The sequence below is a fragment of the Nyctereutes procyonoides genome, unplaced genomic scaffold (genome assembly GCF_905146905.1).
Source record: "Nyctereutes procyonoides isolate TBG_1078 unplaced genomic scaffold, NYPRO_anot_genome, whole genome shotgun sequence".
Classification (NCBI taxonomy): Eukaryota; Metazoa; Chordata; class Mammalia; order Carnivora; family Canidae; genus Nyctereutes; species Nyctereutes procyonoides.
In genome coordinates, this window is record NW_026575043.1 from 49,664,246 (window position 1) to 49,676,734 (window position 12,489).

Genomic DNA, 12,489 nt, shown 5'->3' on the forward strand with positions numbered 1-12,489 from the left:
ACTTGGCCAGGGGCTTCAAACTTTGATATCTTTGGGGAGTGAGTTGTATGTGGATGATGGAAATAACCAACCTCTCCCTTTTGATAGTATAAGAACCTACCACCTTTATAAAGAACAGCCTCCTGAGTAAGCTGATTCTATGCTATCAGATGGGGGAGGCTTTTTCACATAAACGCAAGTTTAATAAAGTCCATGTCTTTATAACTGGTGAAGAAAAGAGTCACTTGTAAGACAGCCAACATGCCAGCTTCTTTATTTTTATTGAGAAGAACACTATCATAAAGGCAGTCTGTTTGCTATAAAATAAACTGCTACACTGGACACTGGGCCTACCCTTTCAGCACTTGGAGGTTTAGAGTCTGGCCCGAGCCCATCAGCCCTCCATACATCAACAAGGGAGTATTATACAGCCTTGCCCCCACGGCCATACAGTGACACTTCACTGTCCACACCACAATTAGGAACCTGCTAGCACTGGAGAAATTAAAAGACGTTTTTAAAGTAAGAGAACTGAGCACATTTATAAGAGCACAATAGTTTAGGCCAAAAATCTATTAATACCTATTTAGAACAGATACACTGTGACGCAGATTGAGGTTTATGCAGATTGAGGTTTATACGCTGAATTGTGGAGATGCTTTGTTTACCTGGAGTTAGTAGGCAATGGCACCATGGGGGGTTTGGAAGCCTTTTAAGTTCTAGACCAAAATAAGGGAGGGCAATTTCCTCCCATCCAAGCAACTGAATGGTTAAAAGCCTTAAGGCTTAACAACAACAACAAAAACCCACACACAACTTTTTGCACTTTCTTTTTCCCTGTAAAAAACACAAACAGGCAGCACAGTAAGACAGCTGTCTGTTCCAATGGTTTTGTACCTGCTCCAAATAGCCACAGACACGGTACTTTTTCAACCTTTGCCCGCCGGTGTCGGGGACAGAGGTTTCCACAATTCGGGGCGACTGGCTTCACTCTCCAGCCTGGGCAGCATATCATCCTGTGACTCAGTTTCCTGTTCTTCAGTCACCGCGGGGCCTGCGAACCGCAGTGAACAGGCTTCAGCCTCTAGGCCTCTGTAACAATCAGGTCCCTGGTGACCTGGAAAGCGGCAATGAGAGAGCTCAGCTGAATCTTCTCATTGGTGCCAACAGAAAGTCTGTATCTAAGAGAAAGCAAACGAAAGGTAAGAATATGGAATATTATGGACAGCTACCTTTTGACAACAGAATGATAAAGTTTGAAGGTGGAACAGTTTGCTAGAGAAAAGCAGGTAATAAAGCTTCATCCCAGACGGTCATCTTCAGTATGTCCCCTAACGTTTTCTTCTCATTTATATTCGATTCAAACTGGTAAGGGGAGGGCAGCCTGGGTGGCTCAAGCAGTTTAGCACAGCCTTCAGCCCAGGGCGTGACCCGGGATGGAGTCCTGCGTCAGGTTCCCTGCATGGAGCCTGCTTCTCCCTCTGCCTGTGTCTCTGCCTGCCTCTCTCTCTCTCTCTCTCTCTCTCTGTCTCTCATGAATAAATAAAATCTTTAAAAAAATGGTAAGGGGAAATTAAAAATTGATAGTTATCAATGACAGTGTTCTGAACTGAACTTCATGCTGGCTCTATAGACATACACAGAATTTACATGATAAGGATTTACTTCTTCACAAAATGCATTCAGAGAAATTGTTCCTCTTTTTAAAAAAAACATATATTTTTAAATTTATTCATGAGAAACACAGATAGATAGAGGGAGGAGCAGGCTCCCTTCAGGAAGCCTGATATGGGACTCGATCCCAGGACCCTGGGATCACACCCTTGAGCTGAAGGCAGACACTCAACCACTGAGCCACCCAGGCATCCCCATCTTGCCACCTTTCAAGTGCCTAGTCAGTGGAGGCAAAATCATGACACTCATCACATAGAAGTGGTGACCTAATGTGTGCATGTAAAGGCCAATGACAGCAAATTAGAGTTGATCCTCTGTTGGTGTCTGTTTCAAACCCAGTGCTCCTGTCCACCTAAATGCTAGCTGCCAGCTTCACTGGGACAAATACCTGCATTTATGGAACCAGGCAAAGTGGAAAACAGAATTTATGTTTACTCTCCCCCCAGTATGGTTTGCTATGCCAAAATGCTTTCATAACAGCTGGATGGCTGGTTGTCCCTGAATAACCGAGATGTAACAGCTGCGGGCCTCCCACAAGTGGCTCTTCTAGAACCAACATGGACTCTAAGCCTTTGAGGTGTAAGGAGAGGCCTTTATCTATAATATGTAACTGAGCTGAACCTGTCCTTGTATTTATTCATGTTCTTTAAGCAAATCCTACTGTTCCTGTTTCTTTCAGTGATCCCACCAAAAACTAGATTTGTACCACAGGGGATTGATGTAGACAAGCAAGTTGGAACCAACCAGGCAGAAAAAAAACCACACACAACAGGGTAAAAAAGGGAAAACAATAAAAATTGGGGAGTACTCACTCTATGTCTGCCATTTTGGTCAGTAAATGTACTCGAACTGATGATGGAAAGTCAACTAGGGAAAAACAAAACTGAGTGAACAAGGGTCTGCCATCCCCTACTACTAAAACAAAACCAAACACACAATTATGAACTTAAACAGCAGGAGACACTAAACTTGTCTAGAGGGGGATCCCTGGGTGGCGCAGCGGTTTGGGGCCTGCCTTTGGCCCAGGGCGCGATCCTGGAGACCCGGGATCGAATCCCATGTCGGGCTCCCAGTGCATGGAACCTGCTTCTCCCTCTGCCTGTGTCTCTGCCTCTCTCTCTCTCTCTCTCTGTGTGACTAAATAAAAAAAAAAATTAAAAAAAAAAAAAAACCTTGTCTAGAGGCCTGAGGTCACTAGGTGCCACACCTCTAAGGAAGTGATCGCTGCAGGAGTTTTCAGTTTTTACCTATTTCGTGAACAGGTTCCAAAGCAATCACAAGAACACAGGGAAGAGTCAACCACGCTGCTTTAGCAGCAGGGCAGGTTTTAAAAACAAATCCATCGATCTGTAAGTATTCATTTTCCACAATCAAAGCGCAGAGCTGGGCTTGAGCCGACCATGTTCTTGGGCAGCGATCAACCTGCTGCTTGGCCCTGGGGAGGCCCACAGAGGCACTGGCAGAACAAGCCATGGACCTGACTGTCGGCAGTTGGCTGTGGCGGAGGAAAGAGCCTGATGGAAGAGGCCTCAGAACAGACCACCCGGGAGAGCCTGAGGAAATCCTGATGCTTGCTTGGTTCCCCCCAAAAGGCCAAGTGATTGGTCTGGGATGACTACTATGTGCTGCCAAGGTGGAGAACCAGTTCTCTGTATGGTAGATACAGCCAAGTGTGCAACTTAAGATGGTTTAGTTAAGACTGCTCTGGTTTACATCGAAGATAGTTCCTTCTCTTTCTCTCCTTTTGAGGGAAAATACCTTTAGAAATGTACTATTTACTGCTGTAAAATTTAAACCCTTGGAGGAAATAAAGTCAGCCCTCTGGAGCTTCTTCCCCCAGGAGCTTTGGAGGTTAAGAGTAGTTTTGGAACAGAGTTTTAAATACTAAAGAAAATGGACTACAGGGCTATGGTTTATACTTCATTCTCGTCTCTTTGCTTCAAAAGTGAAGCCTCATGTTCCCTCCCTCCCACCCTTAACTCCACTCACCTCCTCTCCCATCTCAACTAGGGAAGAACGAGAGTTACCTCTGTGCACAAACAAGTGTATCTCTGTCAGGATATCATGTAGCGCCAAGCCCTTCAGCGTTTTCAACTCCATTATATCTAGAGGAACAGTTAAGGCAGAGGGCACAGGTTCCAGAACAAATACACAACATGGAATTCTGAACCCAGATTCCGGTGAGTGGGAAGGAGGGCTTTTAGCCCCACCCAACAGAGTGGTTTCTCTCAATCTGAAGTTGCATGAGGTGGACTCCACTTGTTACCTTTCCCATGTTTCCCATTTTCCACAAGGGCTTTCTGGCAGAACTGTGTCTCTGCCTAGTAGAGAACAGAGCCCACCCATTCCCCTGAAGGCGTCCTATCACTGCCCCTGGCTTTTAATTTCACAGCAAAACAAGAATAACACCTGCCACCCCAAGATCTGACTGCTGCTCTCCTCTGTGAGGAAGGTGGCTTCAAGCCAGACCTATGTCACACTCCTTCAGGAAGAACTTCAGGGCATTAAAGACAGGACCCACTCCACCCACAGACACCGTTCGTCCACAGCAAGCCGACCAGCCTCTGGAGCAGCCATGTCTGGCCAGCAGGGTGCAGGCACTGGCTGCACCCTGGGCTCCCAGGCCACACTTGGGCCTGAGAAACAGCACCTACTGTCAGCAGGACACAAGGAAGGATACTCCTGTAGGCTGTGGTGAAGTCTTGATTCAACATCCAGTCCAGAATGTTAGCAATGTCTGACTTGAGGGGGTGCCCGGTACAGGTGTAGACGGTTTCCTCTGTCACCTTCCCGAAGGCCATATTGGTGCTCTGTGCAAAGAGGGAGTATCGTGGCTGTCACGGCGGCCACCACGGTGCAGGCGGATCAGGAGGAAGCTGAGGCAGCACTGCACATGCGCAGTAAAGTGACTGGGCACAGGTCAGCTCGAACGCTGCACAGTTTACCTGGTAAGACTTGGCCTCAGCTGCAAGCACGAGAAGATGCTGCTGCTGTGTGCCAGCCAGCCAGAGTCCTGCCCTAGCTTTCCCTCACTGGCAGCACGTTATTCTTTCAATTATTTAAAACCCAAAGGTGGGGGGAGATTGTTGGTACATGATGAAATTGAGATCTTACCGCTCTCTAGATTTCTGAATTTGTAGGTTAGCTGTGCTGCTGCCTACCTATAACTCTTCCAAAGCAGCAGCTTGAGATCTGCTACGAGTAGTACTGTACCTGCAAAATGTTCAGAGCCCTCCGCATATCTCCGCTGGAAAGGGTCACAAGTGCTTTCATCCCGTCCTCACTTAGGTCCACTCTGAAAGGAAAGAGGCAGGAGGAATTCAGAGGCCCCGAGAGCACCAGCACTCACCCTGGGAACGAGATGCCCCCCAGAACAACGAAGGCTTCCAGTAACGAAAGAGAGGGGAGGGATGGAGTTCACAGGACTCTCCGGATCTACCGCTGGGGGCGGATCCAGAATTCACTTTGGCTTTTAGGGCTGTGGGCTTCACGTGAGCAGTCATGGCCACTGCAAGTCGGGAAAGGCCCTCACCCAGGACCAAGCACTGAGGACCAGGTGAGCAAGCGGCTTTGCATGCTGTTCTGCGAGGCCCGGCCCGGCGAGGCCCCGCGAGGCCCCGGTCACCGAGCCAGAGCGCCCCCTTTCAGAAAGCAGCAGCTCGGGCGGCCACTGGCGAGGCAGCTGAGTACACAGAAGGTAACGTCTCAGCACCTTCCCTTCTGGCCCGAAAAGGCTGGAGGCGTCTCGGCAGAAGGGGCGCTGGCAGCCTGCAGTCTCCAGTGACAAAAGAAGAGTAGGAGGAAATCGGGACAGCTTCCAGGGGGGAGGGTGGATCAGGAGCAGGGCCCAGGGCCTGCCTTTATGAAGGCTGCCCGGGGATGCCGGAGGGCGGCGGCGGCGGCGAGGGGGCTGCCCACCGACCCACCGACCCACCGACCCACGGACCGGGCGGCCCCCCTGGTTCCCTAGCCGCCCCCCCCCACCCCCCACCCCCCGCACGCAGCGCCTTCCGCTCCCGCCGCCGCCGCCGCTTGCTTCTCCTCACGGCTTCTCCCCACACGTACTTCTCCTCTCCTACGACGTGCTCCAGGCGGGGAACCATGAGCTCGGGGGTCAGGGGACCGAATCGGAACCTCGTACACCGGGACTGCAAGGCCGGGATGATCTTCGACAGGTAGTTACAGATGAGGCAGAACCGGGTGTTCTCGGTGAACTTCTCGATCACTGGCAAGGGAGAGGAGACGGCGCTGAGGGCTGAGGGCGGCGCGGGGCGCCGGAAGGGGCAGGGGCCGGCTCCTGGCGGAGCTGCGGCCCGCGCCACCGCCGCCACCGCCGCCGCCGCCTTAGGGGTGGTTCCTTAGAACGTGCCCCGATTCTGGATTCGGGCGTTCGTGCTGCGCTGTTCCATTAGGCCACGAACCCCGGGACCCCTGTCTTTGGCCTAGAATTCCATCTGGCAGGTTGACGAAGCGGCGGAGGGGTGGCTCTCCGCGGCCTTCCCAGGGGGCTGGGTCTCGAAGCCTCGGAAGCCCCGGGGCGCTGGGCGGAGGGATAACTCGAATTCATCTTTTTTTTTTTTTTTTTTTTTTTAATTTACGATAGTCATACAGAGAGAGCGAGAGAGGCAGAGACACAGGCAGAGGGAGAAGCAGGCTCCGTGCACCGGGAGCCCGACGTGGGACTCGATCCCGGGTCTCCAGGATGCGCCCTGGGCCAAAGGCAGGCGCTAAACCGCTGCGCCACCCAGGGATCCCGATAACTCGAATTCAGAAAGCTTACGGAGCACCGGGTTCGCTCCGCAGTTACCCGACGTTCTTGCTCGGGGATCTGCCCAGACCTTCTGCAGAACAAATGCTGAAGAAAGGCTGCCAAAGCTTTTAAGATCAGAAGATACTCTAACTGTCCTCCCCCTCCTCTTAAACCTGGCCTGCACTCCACTGTCTCGCCAGACTCCGAAAGATCACTCCGCTCTCCTAGCTCATTACCTCTGAATCTTAATGCGAGAGGTGACCGATGTCCTTTCACAGAAATCCCCTGCACCAGATCCCTGAAGACAGACAACTCACATGATACTCCCTCGGCAAACAGAGACGCCATGTCAGCTCTGAGTGCTACCCCATTTCCTGGATTATTTTCCCGGCTACTGTGTGTCTCCGGGTACCAAGAGCAGAAGGGTCTACCCAGCAGCCCCTTAGGAACCACGGGCTTTCCCTACCCCATCCTCTCCCTCACCTAAGAATACAAATTCCCAGCCCCAAATTGAACCCCGTGGAAGAGGAGGATGGGACACCAGTGTCTGGTCAGACTTAAAAGTCCCATCAGGTGAGGCCCTTATCTTTAAGCTGCTGAAAGAGGGAAACCCCAACATTAGAGATTTGGTCTAGATTGACAGCAAAGGTCAACCGATTTCTCTGGGCCGGAAGATAAATGAAAACTGTCAACCATCCATGCTGTTATCTCACATCCAAAGTTCCTAATTCTCTTTCGAATGCACTTAGGAGCCAACAAACTACATCTGGGAGCTCTTCTTACCTCTCCTCAAGGCATTCTGGGCGTCTTGAGTCATGGCGTCAGCTTCATCCAGGATCACTAGTTTGAAGCCTTTCCTAGGAAAACAAATGGTACCATCTGCATATCTCTTCGACCTCATCTCAACTTCCAGGCCCAACCTACATTAGTGCCACGAGGCCCTGCTGGGACAGTCCCTTCCTCCTTGACCTCGGAGCGAAGCAGACATCTGTGCTCACACAGGGGACACGCCCATTACTCTCAGCTCTTTTTTTTTTTTCCAAAAATTTTTTTTAAATTTTTATTTATTTATGATAGTCAGAGAGAGAGAGAGAGAGGCAGAGACACAGGCAGAGGGAGAAGCAGGCTCCATGCACCAGGAGCCTGATGTGGGATTCGATCCCGGGTCTCCAGGATCGGGCCCTGGGCCAAAGGCAGGCGCCAAACCGCTGCGCCACCCAGGGATCCCCTACTCTCAGCTCTTAAAGGAACTAAGGTCTGACCTCTGCATGTTTGCTGCATTGTTTCCTCTGGCAAATGCACCTTTGTTCTGCGCACGCAACGTATCCTGCTACTCAGGCGCCTTGCTTTTTTCTATCACCTTCACCCTTCACTCATGCCTGTCTTTTCACCTTTTCCTTTGTTTACCATCATCCCGGTTATCCATCCTGATGTCAGTTCATTTTGGTTTAAATTCAAACCACCTCATCCGGTCTCAGGATGTTATCAGTCTTCAGGTAACTAAAAAAATGAAGTTAATGCTTCCCAAAGAATGTGCTGATATATATATATATATATATATATAGACTTACATAATATTTTGATACTTGCATTCTTTCCTACTCCTGTCCTTGTACTTTCTTTCTGATGCCTACTTTTTACAAAGTCATTTTTAACCTTTACAGACTGGCAAAGGGAAGGATTGAAAAACTAAACTCTGTCATCCCACTGATCAAAATCTCCAGGGAGAGAAATTATGCCAATAATTCTTACTTAAATATTGTCCTTGTGCTAGCGAAGCTCAGGATTGGTCCCCGAACAATATCTATTCCTCGGTCGTCTGAAGCGTTCAGCTAAATGTGGGAGAGAGAAGTCGGAGTAAATTAGAAATATGCTGGTGTGCTACCTATGAATTAATTCATCTCTTTATCAGTCCCACTAGGCAGGCTAGGTCTAGGTCTCTCAGTCTAACAGCCAAGAGATAAACACCTATTAAAAAACCAAGATCACAATTGTATTTAAAACTCACAACTCACTAGATCGTTACATTACATTCTGAAAGGCAAATGAATGTGTTTCCTTCCCCTTTCAAAGACAATCATTGACATACTCTGGAGGAATAATTAATTGGCCTGGTCACAGTGAAGAGCACCTCTGGCATGAGCAGAATCATGCTAATTTTAGCTACCACAACCCAGAGTGATCCGGAAGTTACCAAGTCTTTTTTTTTTTTTTTTAATTTATTTATTTTTATGACAGTCACAGAGAGAGAGAGAGACGCAGAGACACAGGCAGAGGGAGAAGCAGGCTCCATGCACCGGGAGCCTGACGTGGGATTCGATCCCGCGTCTCCAGGATCGCGCCCTGGGCCAAAGACCGGCGCTAAACCACTGCGCTACCCAGGGATCCCCCAAGTCTATTTAATACATTGAGGTAAGAATACTGGTGGCAGCCAGGTTCTAAGATCTATAACAAAAAAAAAATAAGTTAAACATTTTTTTCCCCCGGCAATAGATGATATTTAGAATTTTGTAAATCTAAGTGTATCAGTCAAATCTCAGAGGCAAACAGATGGCATACTCAAATTCAGTGATTTGAAGAGAATTACATGAAGCAGTATTTTAAAAGGTGTTGGTGGGGTGTGGGGAAACCGCAAGGGCTTTGCGATACCTCTGCAACGACTAGGGCCCATTACCGACCGACCCCAGGTCTTAGGTGAGTGGGGGAGCGGTGTGGGCACCTAGAGAAGGCTATGTGGATTTGCCCTGCAGGTGGGGATGCTGTCAGCCTGTGGTGACCAAGACAGGACGAGGCATCCTTCCTCTTCCCCTAACTCCTGTCAGGGCCCCTACTGGCCAAACCTAACCAGGAGCCAAAGAACAAGGCAGCCTGTAGTCAATACAGCGCAGCCTTCCAGGGCAAGAACAGGGTGGAGCCATGTGGAGGAGAAATCTGGACAGGGACATGGGAGACAGCAAGCTACTTAGCAACCACTCACTGAGTGACCACTGAGTGCTTGAGTATGAGTTGGCAAAGGCAAAGAAAAATACCTAGCCCTACAACTGCCCTCTAGCTGATGCCAACCAAGACCAAAATGTCTATTCTAGATAAAAAGTGACTGGAAATATTCTAGGTCTGTTCCTTTCCCCCACCTCCAGTATAGCAACTTAACTTGTAAAGTAAATCGAAGAGTACTAAAAGTAAGAGACTCGAGTTCTTTGCTGAGTAAGAATAATCCTCCTGTTTACCTCCAAGACCATGGAGCCAAATTCCTTATCTTTGTATAGCTGTTTTGCACAGGCCAGGATGGTGGAAGTCTTTCCTGTCCCTGGAGGACCATAGAGGAGCAGGTGGGGCAAACGGTCTTCACTGATAAATTTTTGAACTGAGGAAGAATGAGAGAGGCCATCAGTTTCAAGAGTTACCTGATTTACCTTGGGCCCTTGGGGTTGGCCTGAATGCACTTCAATCCCATGTTCAAATCAGAGACAGATGCAGGAAAGAAAAATCCGAAGGACCTAGCTCACAGAGCAACATTCCATACAGCTCAGTCAGATACTTCGAGGTTATTACTCAGCAGAGACATAACCAAGAAATTTATACAAGTCTTCCAACTAGAATGACAGCAACTGACACATGGATGCTTACTGGTACTCAAAATGTCCTGATGAGAAATCAGATCATTCAGTGTCTGCGGCCGGTATTTTTCAACCCTGAAAGACAATTTAGCAGGGATTACAATATATACCAATGCAAGAACACACTGTAATGTGCAAAAGAATCCTTTCCTACTCTAATGAAAAGAGGAAGAGAAACAAAATCCTCTAAGTTTGAATACAGACCATTGGTTCTCAACCAGAGGTAATTCTGTCCTCCAGGAAACACTCAGTGATATCTGGAGACATTTTCAGCTGTCACAATTGGGTGGAGGTGCTATAGGCCTCCAGTGGATAGGCACCAGGGATGTCACTAAACCCTACAATGCACAGGACAGTCACCATGCCCGCCTCCACCAAGCGTCTAGCCCAAAATGCCAATAGTGCTGCTCTAATTTTACTTTCCCAGCTGTCTGCCTATAAATAATCTCAACCTGGATGGGCACCTATTATTTCAAAATAAATTAAAAACTGAACTCATTGGGGCTCCTGGGTGTCTCAGTCGGTTAACCATCTGCCTTCAGCTCAGGTCCTGATCTCAGGGTCCTAGGATCCCACTCTGCATCAGGCTCCTTGCTCAGCAGGGAGTCTGCTTTTCACTCGCCCTCTGCTCCTCCCCCACACTCGCGTTCTCAAGTAAATAAGATCTTTGTTAAAAAAAATTGAACTCGTACCCAACTATACATCAAAAGATGAATGGATAAATAAATGGTGGTCTATCCATACAATGGAATATTATTTACCCATAAAAAGCAATGAAGCCATGACACCTGCAACAGTACAGGTGGACCCAGAAAACATGATGCTGTGAAAGCAGCCCAGTCACAAAAGGCCACATACTGATTCTATCATGTAAATATCCATGGTAGTCACTCCAGAGGCAGAAAGCAGATTAACGGTTGCAGCAAGTGGAGTCGGGGGGTGAGGGGGGAGATGGCGAATAACTGCCAATAGGTGTGAAGTTTCCATTTGGGGTAAAATGAAAAATTTTGGAACTAGACAGTGACCTGGTAGCACCACATTCTCAATGTACTTAAAGTCATTGAATTACACGCTTTACAATGTTTACAACTGTAAATTGTATGTTATGTGTTCTTTCCATGAGAAAAGCAAGCTGAACTCAAGAGACAAGGCCGACCAACTTGGAGCTTTCACAAGAACTCAAGCTGAATCCCATCAGTTTCTAAAACACCATCCAGATGCAGCCGTGGAAGTAGGATGCTCAAGAGGGCAAGCTCTGATTTCACCTGGATGCAAATCCCAACCTATTTTCCTGCTCTGGACCTCAGGCAAGTCATTTAACCTTTTTGTTTTACAACGGGAATAACGACCTACCTCCTAGGGTGTTTGTAAAGATCAAGCATCTAACAGGGTCCCTGCCAATCTAACGGGAAGCCATTTAAATACAACTCCACTGGGGAGCATTATTATGACCGTTGTCCTTTCAGTAGAGAATTTGAGCAACATTGCCTGAGGATTCCGGCAAGAGTGGCCGATGCAAAGTCAGAAGAGGAGGGATTGAAACCTCTACGCTGTCACCCAGTGAATACCAGGAATGGGGGCGGTGGGGGTGGGGCAGCGGGAAGACCTGGAAAAGGCCTAAAAGAACGGAGGGCGCTGGGGCGCTGGGGGTGTCAAGGCGAAATTCTGGGGCTCCGGCCGGCCGCAGGTCGGGGGCGGTCGGGCGAGGTCACCGGTCCCCTTTCCCGCGGCTGCCGGGCCTCCTCCTACCAGGGCAGGTTTCTGATCTTGGCCGCCGCGGGCTGCTGCTGCTCCTGCTGCGCTGAGGTCTCCATGGCGCGGTGAGAGAGGCGTCCGGGTGCGCCGGCGTCGTCGCGGCCCCCGCGGACCTGCACAGCTACCAGCCGCGAGCCGACCCCGGCCGGGACCCCGGCTCTTAGAGTTCGCGCGCAAAAGCAACTCTCGCGAGATGTAGCCTCCTGCTTCCGACTTCCTGCCTGGGTCCCGCCCCCTCTCTGTTGCCAAGGGGTCGGTTACCAGGTTACCGGGAGGCGCCGGCCGCACGCCTCCCTCCGGGTCCGCCCTTCCAGCCCCCGCTGCCCCCCTGCGCGCGCGACGGAGCTTCCCGGGCCCCGGGAGCCCAGGAAGCTGGGGAGGCGAGGCCACCCTCTGCAGCCGCCAGTCGTCCTTACAAACTAAGTATCACGGCCAGAGCCAATTCCAGCTACCAGCAAAGTTCAAACCCTCACCGTTCAGAGGAACAGAGAGCGTCCAGCCCTAAAAAACAAAAGACAAACAAACCCGAGGATCAAACAACCGCGATTCCCTAGGAAAAAAGACTCCAAAAAACCTTTTGGCCCCAAAGCTGGGAGGTGAGTACTTCGAATTGATGAACAACTCCAAACACACACAACTCCAATTTACCTCCCAAATCCATGCCCCTCGCCCAACAAGATCTAGAGAACCAAGTTCCGGAAGCAACCCCAGTGA

The 12,489-nt window shown here is 49.6% G+C and overlaps 1 protein-coding gene across 1 annotated transcript; it reads right to left on the minus strand.

Moving 5' to 3' along the window:
* Nucleotides 1-236: 236 nt before the first annotated feature.
* Nucleotides 237-11,950, minus strand: RFC5 (replication factor C subunit 5). Its single transcript, XM_055322504.1, has 11 exons — nucleotides 11,770-11,950; nucleotides 10,031-10,095; nucleotides 9,631-9,767; nucleotides 8,156-8,235; nucleotides 7,187-7,260; nucleotides 5,719-5,878; nucleotides 4,867-4,948; nucleotides 4,334-4,463; nucleotides 3,681-3,758; nucleotides 2,466-2,520; nucleotides 237-1,160 (listed from the first exon to the last, which is right to left on the minus strand). Exons 1-11 carry the CDS (start codon nucleotides 11,832-11,834, stop codon nucleotides 1,064-1,066), a joined length of 1,023 nt encoding a protein of 340 aa, XP_055178479.1. The 5' UTR covers nucleotides 11,835-11,950; the 3' UTR covers nucleotides 237-1,063.
* Nucleotides 11,951-12,489: the final 539 nt, after the last annotated feature.

Bases quoted from the DNA above. Each gene is read 5' to 3' on its own strand.
- RFC5 (XM_055322504.1), bottom strand. From the start codon at position 11,834: ATGGAGACCTCAGCGCAGCAGGAGCAGCAGCAGCCCGCGGCGGCCAAG. The intron at 8,236-9,630 runs GTAAACAGGAGG...TCCCACATTTAG, and splicing joins TTGGCTCCATGGTCTTGGAG to CTGAACGCTTCAGACGACCG. The intron at 2,521-3,680 runs GTAACTCTCGTT...GTTTTTCCCTAG, and splicing joins ACACTTGTTTGTGCACAGAG to TTGACTTTCCATCATCAGTT.